The sequence below is a fragment of the Osmia lignaria genome, chromosome 7 (assembly GCF_051020975.1).
Source record: "Osmia lignaria lignaria isolate PbOS001 chromosome 7, iyOsmLign1, whole genome shotgun sequence".
In the NCBI taxonomy this organism is placed as follows: Eukaryota; Metazoa; Arthropoda; class Insecta; order Hymenoptera; family Megachilidae; genus Osmia; species Osmia lignaria.
Window position 1 is genome coordinate 2,470,779 of NC_135038.1, and position 16,779 is coordinate 2,487,557.

Sequence of the window (16,779 nt, forward strand, 5' to 3'; positions counted from 1 at the left end):
CCGCAGTGGTGGCATATAGCCGTCGCCTCGCTACGAATCCGGCACAGGAAGTTACCGAAGCAACCATGCCCGGTGAGCACCTGTGTGGTCCGGAAGGTGATCCGACCAAAGCCGCGGTCCCGCCATTTCTTCATGACGGGCAGGACCGCCCCGACCGCTTACTGGCCAGCGCACAGTGGGGTATTTGCCTCTCAAACGCGGTAAAAAGTCATTTTTAGAAAATTATCTCTAATGTCAAAAAGTACTATGAAAATAGTTAATTGAATATTTGGCCCACTATGTAGTATACTTGTTTTTCACATTTATTAATTTTCAACGTGAGTACGGAGGTTTAAAGAAGGCAACTCCGTAATTCTTAAAAACTACAACTATTATTTATGCGTTTAATTCTCACTCAATTTAATTAATCTATGATGGGTTTAAACGTGCCAGGTATGTATTTTAATTGTACCAAGTTTCATTTAATTATCTATAATATTTTTGGAGTTATACCGTATTGAATATTTTCCATCTTTATTGTTTATTTTAAAAAAAGTCCCGTGGAATCCCGCGTTCTGTTTGGTATCATTTGAAAGTGCAAAGTCTTGCCTTTAAAATAAAAAAAAAATTAGCTGCTACTCAGGTATCTACAGTGATTTTTACTATTATTGACACCGATGTTGAGTCATCGGTTTCAACGCCAAACCGATCACTTTTTGACATCACTATCGAAGATTTTGTTCTAAATGAAATATGTTGTAGTCCATATGAAATTAGAAGGGGTTTAAGTCATCATTTTGCCGGTTTCGAATTTGTTTAATAATTACAGACCTTCGAAGTTTGCAATTTTTGCCCATTTGGACGAAAACGGGCTTCACTTACGAATTTTTTTCTCAGGAACTGTTTGTCCGATTGAGCTAGATTTTTTTTGTTTTATTCAGAAAGGATTGGGCTATTACAAAATAATTTTTTCAATCTGGATAATTAACTTTATAATTTTTTATATCTATACCTTTGTTAAAAAAAACATCCTAATGCGATAACGTTAGACTTATTAAAAAATAGAAAGTGTAAGCTTTAAAATGGTATTTGTTTCATCAAATTTGGATGAAATTTAGCAATGTTATGACAGTGTGAAGATTGAGCAAATTTTAAAGTAGTTTTTACCGCGTTTGAGAGGCAAATACCCCACTGTGCGGCGGCGCCACTCGCGATTATCTTGCGACTTATCACCGGTCCAGGGCATCCTGTCGGGCCTGGCACCTCCATTCCCGTTCGATCGCCTGCTCTGGCGGGTCTTCTCCAGCCTGGCGGAGGCCGCACAAGCGCCAGAAAATCGTGGTGCAGGCCTCCGCCTCGTACTTGAAAGGTACGAGACCCGCTAGAGTCATCGCCGCCGCGTGGGTGACCGTGCGGTGTCCCCTCACGACCTTGATGGCCATCCTCCTTTCCACTCGCCGCAGCACAGCTTGGCTGCCCAAGTACCTGTGGCCCTTCCCCACCTGGACGTCGACTCCACTCACACGGACTACCGACTGGGACGGTGGCGCAACTCCACGTCGAGGCGAGTAAAACCACATCGCCTCGGTTTTGTGGGGAGCTAGCTGAAGCCCCAGCCGCCGGATCCCCGCGGCAACGGCAGCCACGCCAATCTCGGCGAGGTGGCTAGTCCTCTTCCACCCCCGACCGACGGCCAACACGTGCGTGTCGTCTGCGAAGCACGTGAGGCTCACACCGGTCGGGAGCTCGACCCGCAAGACCGGGTCGTACCCCAGGTCCCAAAGTGTGGGACCTTTCGCAGAACCCTGGGGCACGCCACAGTCCACGTCCCTCTCGTGCAGCTGGCCGTTCCGGCCCCTGTACACTATCTTCCTGTCCCGGAGGTAGTCGCCGACGATCCTCCTCATGTAGGCGGGTGCCTTGTGGCGTATCAGCGCCCCCCTTATCGTCCCGTGAGGCAGGGTATTGAAGGCGTTGACGATCTAAACTAACGCCCAACGCCACCCTGCCCCGGGACGTGGCCGAGTCGCAGCGGGAGCGCATCGACTGGATTGCGTCGATTGTGCTGCGCCCCCGCCTGAAGCCATATTGCGACTCGGCCAAGTCGGGGCCCTCCTGGGACAGGTGCTGGACGAGGCGGGATACCAGGATCCGCTCGAAAAACTTCCCCACCTCGTCCAACAGCACGATGGGCCGGTAGGCCGAGGGACTGTCGGCGGGTTGCCCATCCTTCCGGATGAGGACTAGCCGCCCTGTCTTCCACTGTTGTGGAAAAACTCCTTCTTTAATGCAGGTGCTGAAGAGGCGTCTCAGTCTCGGACCGAGGACGCGTAGAGCCTTCGCCCAGGCACGGCCGGGGACGCCGTCGGTGCCCGGAGCAGTGTTTCGAGCCCCCATCCGTTTAATCGCCCCGGCCAGCTCCTCCTCCGTTACCCCCAGTTCGTCGGACCAAACCACCTCCTCGTGGTCCGGCGGGGGGCGGGTGTGTTTCCTCTCTCGTGGGAACAAAGTGTCGACTACCCGCCCCAAAAACTGGGGGTCGAGGCTCTCCGTGATCGGGGGCGCCCAGGGCCTAAGCTTGCCCATCACCATTTTGTATGGGCGCCCCCATGGGTCCTTCTGGAGAGAGCCTAGGAGCTCGTCCCATGCCCGGGATTTAGACTCCTTGATGGCCATCTGCAGGGCAGTTTCCAAAACTCGGTGCTGCCCATACAGATCCTCCTCCCCGGCCTAAACTTAACCTTTTTTTTTTTTTTTTTTTTTTTTTTTTTTTTTTTTTTATACGTGGAGGAAATCTTCCGAAGACACCTCCCGCCCCTCTGGGGTGGGGCAGGAGGTAGTGTGGGATTTCTACCCACTAAAACCTCCACGGTGACCTGCACTGGGCTGCAGGGAGGGCCCCGGGACCTCTTACGAACACTCCGGGACCCCCCCGCCCTTGGCGCGACTGCGCCCCATCTCGGGGGAGGGTCTAACCTTTGACCCTCCCCCATACGTGCCAACTCCGCCGACGTCGGGGGTCACACCCGACGCCGGCTACTCCTCGGGCCGCGTGCAATGACGACCGGGGCCCCAGCCCCGGCCGCCTGCGGCCCGGCGGCCCCGCACCATGCTTGCGGGGCCGCCATATCCTTTGGTGGGGAGAGGGCAAATCCCTCTCCCCGTCTCCTCCTCTTCAGGGGAAGGCTGGCGCCTCCCCCTAGTCCTCTTCGGGGGAGCCGATGCTCCCCCATCCTCTTCTATCGGTGGGGGCGGTGGGCCTGGTATGTAATAGCTTCACGGCCCACCGCCCCGTCCGCCTCATCTGCTGTTGGCGCCGTCGGGAGGCCTACCCCGACGGCGCGTCCTCCTGCGGGCGGGGTCAGCTCTCTCACGACCCCGCTCCGCTTCCTCCTTAAGGGCGATGACCTCCTCACAGAATGAGGTCACCGCCCGCCACTGATCCTCGCCGGAAAGCATGGCTCTCACTACCGCCTCCGGCGAGAGATCAGGGCCCACCTCGCACTCCAGGGCGTGACGGGCCCGCGCAAACACTGGGCAATGCTGCAGTGTGTGCTGCGCGGAGTCCCGCTCCGCCCCGCAGTGGTGGCATATCGGCATCGCCTCGCGACCTATCCGGCACAGGTAGTCACCGAAGCAGCCGTGCCCGGTGAGTACCTGCGTGGTCCGGTAGGTGACCCTTCCGAAGCCGCGGTCCCGCCATTCGTTGATAACCGGCAGGACCGCCCCGACCGCTCGCTGGCCGGCTGCGCCGCTCTGGATGAGCTCGCGGCGCCACCGGTCCAGGGCATTTTGCCGGGCCTGGTGCCTCCACTCCTGCTCGACCGTCGGCTCTGGCGGTGCCTCGCCCGTCTGGCGGTGGCCGCGCAAGCGCCAATACAACGTGGCGCCGGCCTCCGCCTCGTGCTTAAAAGGCACGACACCCGCCAGAGCCATCGCCGCCGCGTGGGAGACCGTGCGGTACCCCCTCACGACCCTGATGGCCATCGTCCTCTCTACCCGCCGCAGCACAGCTTGACTGCGACGGGACGCCATCAGGGCCTGGGCCCATATCGGCGACCCATAAAGGGCCATACTCCGCACGATCCCCGTGTAGAGGCGGCGAATCTTCTCGCTAGGCCCCCCGATGTTGGGCAATATCTGCCCGAGGGCGTTTGTTGCCCTTTCCAATCGGGGGGCCAGACGGTCGAAATGATCCTCGAAGCACCAGTGGCTGTCCAGGTGGAGGCCCAAGTACTTGAAGCCCTTGCCCACCTGGACTCTTGTGTCACCTACCCGGATCCAAGACTGGGGCGGTGGCGCGACCCCACGCCGAGGCGAGTAATGCCACATCGCCTCGGTTTTGTGGGGTGCTAACTGAAGCCCCAGCCTCCGGATGGTCGCTGCGACGGCAGCCACACCTATCTCCATAAGACGATTGGTCCTGCTCCAGTCCCGGTCGGTGGCAAAGATGTGGGTGTCGTCACAGTAACACCGCACACTTACCCCGTCCGGGACGGCGACCCACAGAGTCTTGTTGTACCCCAGGATCCACAGCGGCGGTCCCAAACGGGACCCCTGGGGTACACCCCTCTCGACGCCCCTCGTGTATATGCGTTCGTCCCGGCCCACATACATAATGTACCTATCCCATAGGTAGTGCCCTATGATCCTCGTCAGGTATGGGGGCGCTTCGTGATCGTTTAGCGCCCCCATTATCGTCCCGTGGGGCAGGGTGTTAAAGGCGTTCACTATGTCTAGTGAAACGCCCATCCCCACCCCGCCCCTGGACGTGGCCGAGTCGCAACAGGAGCGCAGCGAGTGAATTGCATCGATGGTGCTGCGCCCCTGTCTAAAGCCAAACTGCGACTCGGCCAGATCAGGGCCCACCAGGGATAGGTGCCGGGCGAGGCGGTCAGCTATCACCGCTTCGAACAGCTTCCCGACCTCGTCCAGCAAAACAATGGGCCGGTACGCAGAGGGGCTCTCTGCGGGCCGTCCTTCCTTCTTCAGCAGGACCAGTCGTCCCACCTTCCACTCCCTAGGGAATGTCCCCTCCTTCAGACAGGCGTTGAAGAGGCGCCTCAATCGCGGTCCAAGGACGCGCAGGGCCAATACCCAGGCTCGGCCGGGGATGCCGTCTGGGCCCGGAGCGGTGTTCCGGGCCGCCATACGTTTGATTGCCCCGGCCAGCTCCTCCTCCGTGACCCCCATTTCGTCGGTCCATTCGACTTGGACCGGCACGGGGCAGGGGTGGTCGCCCTCGTCACGAGGGAATAACGTGTCCACCACCTGCCCCAGGAACTGGGGATCGAGGCTCTCCGTCACGGGCGGCGCCCTGGGCCTTAGTTTACTCATGGCCCATCTGTAAGGGCGCCCCCACGGATCCTTCTCCAGAGAGCCGAGGAGCTCTTGCCACGCCCGGGATTTGGCCTCTCTGATGGCCTGCTGCAGGGTTACCACTAGCACCCTGTAGCACCCGTACAGCGTTTCCTCCCTCGCTGGGTCGCGGTTCCTTCTCCGACGGGCTCTTTGCCACTGGCGTCGGGCGACGTTACAGTTACGCCAGATGTCGGCGATTTCGCCCGACCACCAATAGGCGGCCCGTCTGGGGAGGCATTTGGCCCGGGGCATAGCAACATCGCATATTGCTTTCATCGTGCCCCGGAACCACTCCACTTCCTCCCCGATATCCGCGACCGGCCCGGCCGGTTGCTCCGGCCAGGTCACAGCGAGGGCTGCGGCCATCAGCGCGTCCCTATCCAGCCTCTTCAGCGCCCATCTCAGCGGTGGCAGGCCACTCGCCGGGCGGCGGTTGGTGGTGGAGTGAAATTCGAGGCGGATGTATCTGTGGTCGCTGAGCGACTCCGCCTCCTCCATCACCCTCCAACTCTGCACCATACGCACCGCCGAGGGAGTCGCGAAAGAGAGATCGACTATCGACTCCCCCTGTGCACGTACGCAGGTGCTAACAGAGCCCCGGTTCAGCAACCGGAGCTCATTTTCCGCCGCCCAGTCGAGCACCGCCTCACCCCTCGCGTCTGTCCTCGGGGACCCCCACGATTTTGCGTGGGAGTTAAAATCCCCGAGAACGAGTGCCGGCCGGGGGTAGCAACGGGAGATCACATCTCCCACCCGGCCTAGGCACTCTTCGAATGACGCGAGGGATAGGCTGGGCGGACAATACATGCCTACCACCGCTATTTCTCCCCACTGCACCGCTACGTAGCCCCGCCCCCGTTCCATTAGTGTTGGGGGCGGGGAAAACGCGGTGCCAATCACGGCCACGGAGCCGACCTCGTCCCCGAACCAGTCGTGTCTATCGGGGACCCTGTACGGCTCCGCGGCCACCGCCAATCCTACTTTCCACTCGGCCAGGTGGTGCAATAATAGGTCTTGCGCCCTGGCCGAGTGGTTCAGATTACTCTGAAGTATGGGCCCTTTGGGCCCCATTACTTTTTAGAGGCTGCCGCCTCCGCGGCTTTACCTCTCCTTGGGGTGGCAGATCTGCCACCCCTCCTCTTCTTTGGCGCAGCAGCCTCAGCTGGCTGCTGCTGCGCCTGTTGGGGGGATGCTACTTCCCCCTGCTTGGCGCCCTTCTTCTTCTGCCTCTGGGATTTGGGGGCACACGACTTTGCCCCCAACCGGTGCCCCGCGGGTCGCCCCAGATCTGTGCATAGGGGGCACCGCGGTGTGGCGCTGCACGAGCTGGCCTTATGGCCCGACTCGCCGCAAACGTAGCAGCGGTCGGACCTGTCCACCTCGCAGGTGCATCGCTGCCTCACGTGGCCTTTCTCGAGGCAGCGGAAGCACTGCAAAGGCCTTGCCGGCAGCGCCTCGACCCTGGCTGACGACCAGCCAACCAGGATCCTCCCAGAGGCGACGATCTTGCCGAGCGCCGTCAGGGGGCACCTCGCCCAGACTGTACCCAGCCTGGCCGGGGAGATCCTAATTTCCCCGACCTTTACTTCTGCTGGGGTACAGCCTCCAACAGCCGCAAGGGCGGCTGTAACATCCGCAGGGGACACCGAGTCATCCAAACCGGATACTCGTACCTCGCCCATTTTGACTGGGCGAGATACCCGGACCTCGGTGCCCCGAAACACCCCCTGGAGGCAACCCTCCAACGCGGTCGCCTTATCCGTCCGCCCCTCTCCTGGAATCTCCAGGACCAGGCCGCCTGTTACCGCCCGTCGTGGTCGAATCTCGGTTATACCGATGGTCTTCAGATCGACCTTTTCGCGGGCGGTGGCCATCACCTCTGCATACGTGACCTTGGCATCTGGTGCCAAGGTCAGGGTGACGGCCGCTGTCTTCGGCGGCCTGGCAGGCTTCGCCTTTTTCGCGGCGGGGGCAGGCGCTTTCTTGGGGGGTGCCTTAGTTCCCTGTTGCCCCCTCTTCGCCGCTGGTCCGCCGGTTGTTGGTGGTGGCCCCTCCTGTTTTTGGGACCTCTTCGCCTTGCGGCCCACCACCGTTGCCCATGTTTCCCCCTGGGCGGCGAGGCGGGTCTCTTTCTGGATGCCCCGCATCCTCGCCTCCAGAGGCGACTCCTTTGTTCCAGCCTGGGGTGTGGCCTTCACCTGCCGCTCACCCCCAGGCTTGGGCTTCGGGGCGGTCTTAGCCCCTCCAGCCCTCTCCTCCTTCTTTGGGGGCGGGTTCTCCCTACCTTTGGCCGAGAGGACCCCCATGAATTCCTCCCTGAGAGAGGAGACCTGTTGCATCAGGGCGGCTATGCACACCCTTATGTCCCCTCCCTCAGGGTCTACCTTCTCCACCCGTCTAATCTTGGGCACGCTCTTGATTGGGGCGGGTGGTTCCATCTCCATCCACGAGGGCCCTGCCACTGGTTCTGACAGGGCCCCCTCGTCAGGCCGGCTCCTCTTGTTTGCCCCCACTCGTTCCAAGAACGGGGAGGCCGATCTAATGGGCCTCTCCGCATGAGCTGGGGCCATAAAGATTGGGGCCTCGACGGCTCCCAAGCGAGCTTTCACCTCCGCGAGCTCTCTGCTAAGGTTGAGCGTCTGCTCAACCTGCTTCGCCAGCTGCTCGTCGCGGAGGCGTAGCTGACGCCTCAGCTCAGCCACCTCGTCCGCTGCGTTGTCCAGCGCTCCCCTCTTGGCCATCTCGACGTTGATGGCCCTGATGCGCCGGGCGGCTACTCGAAGGGACCTTTGGCACGTGCCCTTCAGGCCCTTCGAGATGGAGGCGACCCTCTCCACGTCGTCCGTGAGTTCTAGGGACTGGGCCGCCAGCGCGGCCATCGGCTCGTAGCGGAGCTCCCTCTCCAGCTCCTCCTGCTCTGGCAGAGGGATGCTGCTCTTGCTTGAAGGGCGGGGCGGAAGGGAGCGGTCCAGAGATCGCTCCTCAGCGCGCAGCTCCAACTCCTTGCGCTTCGCCTCCACCAGCCGCTCCTTGGCCTTAGCCAGGCCGACGTACTCGCCGGTGGTAGGCGGTCTTCCCCTCCTGGTTGTGGGCCTGTCGAGCGAGACGACGGATGCGGATGCGATAGACTCATCAGAGTCATCCCCGCTTTCGCAGGCAGGAGTTCCCCTCCCCGATACCGAGGAACACCTACTCCCACGGGAGGTGGATCCTCCCCTTCTCGCCCTCTGGGGGCGGGGGGCAACAAAAAGATTGTTGTTGCCCTCCGTGCTCGTATACACGTCCATCGCTGTGTCCGTGTCCATGGTCAGAGTCCTTGCACTTGCCGTTACCGTCGCCAGTTCATCCCGTCCGTATACGTTTGGTTTTTGTTTTTGTGTTTCATCCATACTTGGTCCCACGAGTGGGTCGGTCCGTGGGTCCACCCGGGCAGAGCCGCCTTACCCGGGTAAGGCTGATACACCCGGGGGGTCGCCAGGTACCCCGGGGTTGGCCGCTACCGACTGATGCACCCATCAGCCACCCCTGGCGCTAACTCCAGGGGCACCCTCCTCACCGCGCACCGCAGCTTGGGGCTAGGGATTTTTTTATAGAGGTTGTCATCCTCACGGGCCGGTCAATGAAGACGAGCCCCCCGTTCCAGCGAAACGTGACCACTGGTTTACGGTATAATTGCTAGGGCACTCCGGGTTCGCTACCCGCACCAGACCGCCACGCAGCCTGGCCCCTGGAGAACTCAACGACGCTGCCGCCACCTTTTCGCCTCTCCGACCCAGGCCTTGCCGGCAAGGGAGGCCCTGCCAGGATCCGAAGATCCCACCGGCATCGCCCCGGGTCATCTGCGAGGCTACTCCGACAGCAGCAAGCGCCCCCCTTTCAGTCGCCTCCTACGACAGGCAGGGGTTACCGTGCCTGTATTCTATCCCCCAGTCACAGGGGAGGTTTTTGATGGGTTTTTCCTTCCCTTGGTGTTTGGTCCGCGGGAGCTATTTTATTTCACTCCTACCCTCCATGCACTCCGAAAAGTGCATGGCGAGCATTCCCCTATCCGCCACCTGGGGACGCGCCACGTCGGGGTATCACCTCCCCGTCCAGCCAGTACACTTGGCCAGGTCCGTGGGGCCTAAACTTAACCTAACCTAACCTAACCTAACCCTAACTTGCAAGGTTAAGTTCAAGGTCACTACAAGATAATACTTTACGACTCCTACAACTTTTGTTTTAGTCATTTTCCGTGGAAATGCGTTCTTATCGAGGTAATAGGAGGGTCCCACACTTTTAGAATACCCTGTATATCTCGAGAACGGTTTATTTGCCAGTTCTGAAAATGGTCTCATTCGATTTCTCGTCCCTCAATTACTATAAATCCGAAGTTTGGTTGTTCTGGGGGGGGGGGCCTTTCGGAAGTATACCCAAATTGAGGTATAGTTATGTGCAATAAGGATATATCAAAATTCAAATGTCAAGGTTTAAAACATTAAATTTCAAAATTTGTAACTTTTAAGTTTCAGAATATAAAGTTTTAAAAACTACTGATAATAAAATAAATATTAAACAAAATTTTTCCCAATAAACGTCTACACACGATTAATATTTTTCCATTGAAATACCATTTTTCCTAGGGAAGCCTACTATGCTCGGTACTGTACAATGCTCATTCATACAAATTTTGATTAACTTGCAACAGTACATATAAAAATTTTGACTAAATAGAGTTACCAACTTTTAGTTTAACTTTCGGAAGGCGGACTATGGAGAAAACCACAATTTTAATTTAATTCTGTATTTTATATTATTTTCATTTTCTAAATTTTACACATGTTCCTTTAAAAATAATTACCTCGGTATATGAAATCCCTTCGTTTAAAAATTATGTATTTAATTTTAGATTAGTATCTTTGTATACGTTTTTAAGTTTGGGTCACGACTGACCCAGGCTCCGCTGTTCAAAAGTTAGTAAATTGTCATGATTTGTACACAAATTCAGAAAGTAAAACGTATTTTTTATTATAAAAAAATTATTACAACTGCAACACGACGGAAATCACTTTTTAATACTTTATAGAATAATCTTCATTATTGTATACTAGAAAACCTAGAGTAAGCAGGCTAAACTCCAGGTGAATGTCGAAGGACCGTACAAAAGCAAGTGAGAACACACCTAAAACGGTTTTGAGATTATTTCAAAATCTAGCCATAGGTATCAAGAATTTTTGCACAACTTCAAAACGTGTTCTTTCGAATGATACCAATGATGACTGCATGGTAACGTATAGTTCTGCGCAAATCTCTGCACAAAAAAGGTAACAACGCAAAACGGAGTCAACTGGGAAAGTGAAGCCCCAGGCTCTACGGGCCTTCGGCAATAACTTGTAGTTGTGGTGATATTGATTGAACTTTATTAAAAAACTCGGCTGAATATTTATTCGCGTAGTCTCTAGTACTATTTTTATTTGTTTGATTTGTATTTAATATTTCATACTTTCGTATTTGTCTTCGCAGTTCGGAATAAAGGGTGTAGCAGGATAAGATGGTCAAAAGTGCCCTTGAGCCGAATTTGCTTCGCAATGCACCATTCGATAGCATATCCCAAAAAACCATGGTACACCAAGTTTCAACCCTGTACCTCAACCGGGAGGGTAGTTACAGGGTAAGAAAGAAAAAGTAGTTTTTGCCATATTTCTCCTATTTAACATTATACAAAAAATCTGTAAACATTCTAAAATATTCTAGACATGTTTCTTTATGATTGTGAATTTTTTCCGACTTTTCGGTTACAAATCCTAGGCGTGAAAACTCAAAAACGCAAGAAAAAGTCGAAAAATTGAGATTTCGGGTAGAAACTTTCGAGACACTAGATTTTTACTTTCACAATAGTTAGATATTAGCATGATTGGTGTCCTGAATTTTTTTCAGATTTTTCATTCTGGTGCGTCAAACCGAAAAAAATCAAAAACCGATATTTTCGATATATTTCATGCGATATCATGAGAAATACTTCCAATTTTTACATTTCCTTTACACACTTAGTGCATTATGTGATTTCTAACATTTCTGCACTGGATGGAGCAAGATCTGAATAGAGGAAGTTAAGTTATTATAAATAATTGAAAAAGTATACGCACCTTGTATTCAGAAATATTGAAGAGTTTTTCAACAGCGGCGATAGCCGAACGGTTAAAGCCGGGTATCCACCGGCATCAAACGCCCGTATCGTATCACCGTTCCGAACCCTTTTGAATAGGCAGACGTTGCCTCGTTGCATGCCACGGCGTGCTACGGCTCGGCCAATAGTTCTTCGTTTCTTGAAAGAAACACCTATAGGCGAGAAGTTTCGATTTGCTGTATGCTGTTTCTTTATTGTAGGAGTCCGTCGCTTACAATTAGTACTGAACAACTTTTATTACATCTGCAAGTTAAAAGAGGAACTTTGGGAATCGGTTTATAACTTACAGAAATAAAATTAATACTGTACAACTTTTATTACATCTGCAAGTTAAAAGAGGAGTTTTGGGAATCGGTTTATAACTTAGAGAAATAAAATAGGGGAAAAATATGTTATTATAGCAGGGGTTCGAATTCACTTAATCCGTTTATTACTCGAAGAGGTCATCGTTTATTACCCTTTTGCTTTCATCGGACTGGTACTACCTGTGTACCATGCAAGTTCGGTACCTCCACACGGACTAGGAGGTACCTTCGCGTTTGCAAAACGCAACCAATCAGAAAAATTACAAATTTACCCCCGACGACGAATTTCAACCAATAGAGGAAGTGGAAGTTTCTACACCGAAACCCCCACCACGATTAGGAAGTTATATATTTCTCATCAATACGGAAAAAGATCAAAGTTGTTTCGACAACAGCAGTAGAAGCATTTCCTAGTTTCAACAGATTCATTCGATTTTACTATATTACGTCGCGAGCGAGATACGGCGCGCGACGTACAAAAAAAAAGAAAAAAAAGAAAATTAATAGGAGAATTAATGATGGTTGATACGCGGTTGAGAACGGTATTAGCGCTGCCACCAGTCCTGATCGCTCGTGACGATGTTGGATCACTCACGAATAGAACAATAAAAGAGTTGTTAAATAAATTAATAGATTAATTGAGAGATTATTCGGGTTCGTCAATGCTCTAGTCCCATACTGGCTCCTCGTGTGAATTTGTACGAAGATGGTAGGCGTGAAAATGAAGGAAAAGAAAGTGTTTCGAAACGTAGATGAATTAAAACAGGTTAGGTGTAATAAAAATATAATTTCAGAAAAATAATCGTGACATTAAAGGTGGTTGGTTAACAGAAAGTACGAGCTGTTTGAAATATAAGAGAAAATAAATATATTATAAAGAAAAGTTTAAATTATATGAAAATGAAGCTATTGATTACTGGTTAATTAAAGTTTGATTGATTGATTCGATGATTCGAGCGACGATGTTCTGTGAAGAATTAAGCGCGAAAAGAAAGAAAGAACGGTCCCAGAGGGTTAATTACCAGAGCCACGGTTTCGTGGGGCCGTCTTCTTTGCGTGTGGATCGGAATTTATTTAATAACGTTAATTTTCGATACCTTGAGTCTCTATACTGAACGGAACGATCTAGAGGGATACTTTCCAGAATACACGGTTTCGTAGATCGCCCGTTTTGCCTCACCACATCCATATTCGTCGTATTGGATAAAAATGGAATGGACAACTTACCAAGATCGATGTAAAATAATATATGATAAGACTTTGATTTGTATCGTTAGTCGCTGGTGTCGTCTAGAAATCTGGAAGTCAAAGAAGAGGTGATAAAAATGCGACTTGCACTACGCGTTCGCGATCGGCCTTTTATTTCGGTGTTACGGGACGATTGATTACAAAAACGAACACGAAAGTATTTCAAAATCGACGCGACGCGGAAAAAGAAAGAAAAATAATTAATATACGAACGATATAAAAACGAAAGAGAAAAGATAGAAATTGAAAAGTGTGAAATGAATTTAACGTATCCGTATGAGTCCTTGTCACAAAACCGCGAACCGAAACACTCTCGACACTCTGCCTTGATGAGGACTTGCCGAGCAATCTAATTACGTGATTTTACTAACAACTCTATCTCTACGCGAACACGGGCTCCCCGTCACGCACCTTGCGATTTTTCGACGAAGAGTGATTTGCCTCCGTCAAGCGATCGTGTCTCAGGATTCGACCCGCGATCATGGGCCCAAAGTGGGGACATCATTTGGCAAATCAGGGTACGTGTCGGAGGGGAAATCCCGCGCGTATTGGGCTAGTTGGCCGCTCTTCCTAGTTCTCTCATCCCTTCTTGACTTTTCTTTCTACCTTCGTCTAAGGTTGTCCATTTCTTTCTACCCCTCTAACGCTACGGCGGTTTTCATGCGTCGCAATTCTAAAGTTTCTGGAATATTCGAAATCTATTACGACTTAATTTATTCGAATTTGCTAATTAAAGAGGCTTTTACAATGACGTTTCCGGTATCGAAAGAGGTCTTCGTTTTATTACAAATATTTGTTTTACTGGTTTGAATGACCATTAGTTGAATAATGTTAATTATTATTCATTCGTTAATTATTCTGTTAATCTCTTTGTTTAGCGGTTTACGCAAGATGCAACCGGTGTTTTATAATCGTCGACAAATTGCGGATACATGCGTGTCGCATTTAGTTAATATTCGTTCCGCGCTTATTAGTTATGAACGTGCTTATTCGTATTTCGACGATTTACGTATATTCGAAACGTTCTACGTTTAACGTTTAACGACGATGTTTATTGTCTCGATCGACCTTTATCTCGAACATTCGTGAACAATTTCGAACTACAGCGGTTGTCACGCAAACCCTCGCATTCCAATATCATTCAAACAGTTTCATTTCGTTCAATTCCAATCACTTTCGTTCTTACTTGCATTCATTCTTTGGTGGAAGGACCGGCTGACACATGCTTTGCAGGTAGGAGAGGTATTTCGTTTGCGAGGTTAAACAAAAATCGTATTTCCCTTATTCCGCGCGGTTAAGCTGGGAAACTTCTAACGGCGTCGCACTGCTTAATCGCGTGGCGAAAGATGTTGATAGTACCTCTTCTTAACCTTAGCGATTTCGAATTTCTGTGTTTATTGCTACGCGGTTTCGACAAGGCAATCGTCCCAAGGAAGGTTAACTTCTTATTGTTTGAAAAGAACTAATTATAGCCTCCTTTGTGTGCCTCGCCTGGGATTATCTCCAAGTACGACGAGGTACACAAATTCAGTATATTAAACGATTAAACTATTCAACATTATCAAAAAGAAGATGAAAATAAATGTTAGCCACGGTCGGATTATTGAAAATAATCCGGACGTAACACTAAGTACAGCAGAATGAATTCGCGTAAAATGAAAGCTCTTGCTTATATTACTTTGCATTATGCGTTGGAGAAACCTGAAAGAAATCCACCCCGTTGGTGGGTTTCTAACTTTCTTCGACGTACAGAAAAATATAGTGCATCCGCGTTGTTGTTAGATTTAAAATTTCAAAGTGTCAGTGGGTTATACAGGAATTTCATGCGGATGCACCCAACAGACTTTGAATTGGACCAGAAATTATGCGGCAGGATACAAACTATAGAAAAGCCATTACGGCGCAGGAACGATTAGCTGTGACGCTCCGGTTTTTGGCAACGGGCGATTCGTTTACAAGTTTACAATACTTGTTCAAAATATCGAAGCAAAGTATTGGCAAAATTGTTCCGGAGGTGTGTGAAGCCATTACGAAGGCACTGAAATCGTATATTCAGGTAAGTGAACTATAATCCATTTTTCCGAACAGCACAAACGTGAAAATAGAAAACAAAAGTTGTGTCTTTTTACAGATTCCAAAAACTGGAACGGAATGGCTAAAAATCGCACAGCAATACAATGACACTTGGAATTTCCCCCACGGCATCGGCAGCATTGATGGGAAACATAACTATTCAATCGCCAAAACACAGCGGAAGTGACTATATTAATTATAAGGGATTTTTTAGTGTTGTCCTTCTGAGTGTTGTAGATGCTAATTATAATTTTTTATTTGTAGACGTTGGCTGCCAAGGAAGAATTTCAGACGGAGGTGTATTTAATAATTCTTCTCTATATCGGGCCATGGAGGAGAAGAAATTAAATATCCCAGCGGCTGTTCGGTTAGAAGGAAGGGAAACACCAATTCCTTTCTTTTTCTTAGGAGACGAAGCCTTCCCCATTTCTGAACACCTCCTGAAATGTTACTCGGGATATTTTACGAAAGGATCGCAGCAACGTATATTTAATTATCGAGTATGCCGGGCCCGGCAGGGTTGTTGGAAACGCCTTAGGCATATTGGCCGCAGTCTTCCGCGTATTAAGGAAACCGATGCTTTTATCGCTGAAAAAAGCTTCTCTTGTTGTTTCAACAACAACAATGTTGCACAATTTTTTACGGCAAAGGCCAGATTCTTCTCGACTTTATACTCCTCCTGAAACGATGGATTACGAAGAGGAAGGCATTTTGAGAGGAGGTAATTGGAGGGAACAGGGCAACGAAATGGGAGTGCTTTTGCTCTTGCGAGGAGTTCCGCGGAGAACAACTTCTGCGTTGTTACAAATAAGAGAGGAACTGGCCCATTATTTTTTGGCGGAAGGAAGAGTACCTTGGCAGGAAGACTGCGCATAGTTTTTATTTAAATATTATAATGTAATGTAACATGATAAATATATAACTCCCTGTTTTTTAGAATAGTAATTCGTAGTGTGTAAATAAATTGTAAATAATAAATTGTTTTACTGCGTTTGTAAATAAAACTTCATAATTTATTGATTTACCACCTCCACGAATTATATCGAAAATTCGATTTGACGTATTATCGATGTTTCACTATATTAAAATTTAATTTTCTAACATATTTATGTAATTGTCTTATTTGTGTAATTTATTTTCATCACTAAATACAACCTAACAAAAATTAATTGTGTTTACAAAGTATTCCTTTTGTACAAAGAAAAAGAAATGAAATAAACATTTTTACTAACATTTTCTCAATCTATGATCGTGTTTACTTTTACGCACTGTCACCGACGAGATACTGTTAAAGACTGCCAACCCCTGTGTTAAAGTTCGGCACGCCAAGTGGGCCCAGTAGGCCTGGGGTACGATCGGTAAATAGGAATGGTGGATAATGTAGAATAGTGATATTACCCATTGTACCGCCGAAAAAAACTGTTATACCATCAACGAGATGATTTAGCTCTGCCACAGTACAATAATTATCTCGTCGGTGCTGCTTGGAAAACAATTATATTTTACCTTATAATTGGATTACATTCTTATTGTAATAATCGATACTACATAAATATATGAAAAATAAGAATATTTGGTACGTAACATTCTGAAAAAAATAAAAGAATTGAATAAAAAATAATTCGAAAATTACTGTTATATTTATAA

General features: G+C 50.1%; 2 protein-coding genes across 3 annotated transcripts; one reads left to right on the forward strand and one right to left on the reverse strand.

The window, feature by feature from the left end:
- Positions 1 to 1,208: 1,208 nt before the first annotated feature.
- LOC143305456 (uncharacterized) lies at positions 1,209 to 1,886 on the reverse strand. Its single transcript, XM_076689150.1, has one exon. It carries the CDS (start codon positions 1,884 to 1,886, stop codon positions 1,209 to 1,211), a length of 678 nt encoding a protein of 225 aa, XP_076545265.1.
- An 8,618-nt stretch (positions 1,887 to 10,504) lies between these two features.
- LOC117609740 (uncharacterized) lies at positions 10,505 to 16,082 on the forward strand. 2 transcript variants are annotated; one of them, XR_013062368.1, is made up of 4 exons: positions 10,505 to 10,990; positions 11,257 to 15,115; positions 15,191 to 15,315; positions 15,397 to 16,082. XR_013062368.1 is itself a non-coding variant. In XM_034336379.2 (3 exons), the coding sequence occupies exons 1-3, from the start codon at positions 14,924 to 14,926 to the stop codon at positions 15,437 to 15,439; spliced, it is 360 nt and encodes a 119-aa protein (XP_034192270.1). In that variant the 5' UTR covers positions 10,505 to 14,923; the 3' UTR covers positions 15,440 to 16,082. The 2 variants fall into 2 exon arrangements, 1 of the variants encoding a protein (XP_034192270.1); XM_034336379.2 differs by having other exon boundaries at positions 10,505 to 15,115.
- The last annotated feature ends 697 nt before the right edge of the window (positions 16,083 to 16,779 follow it).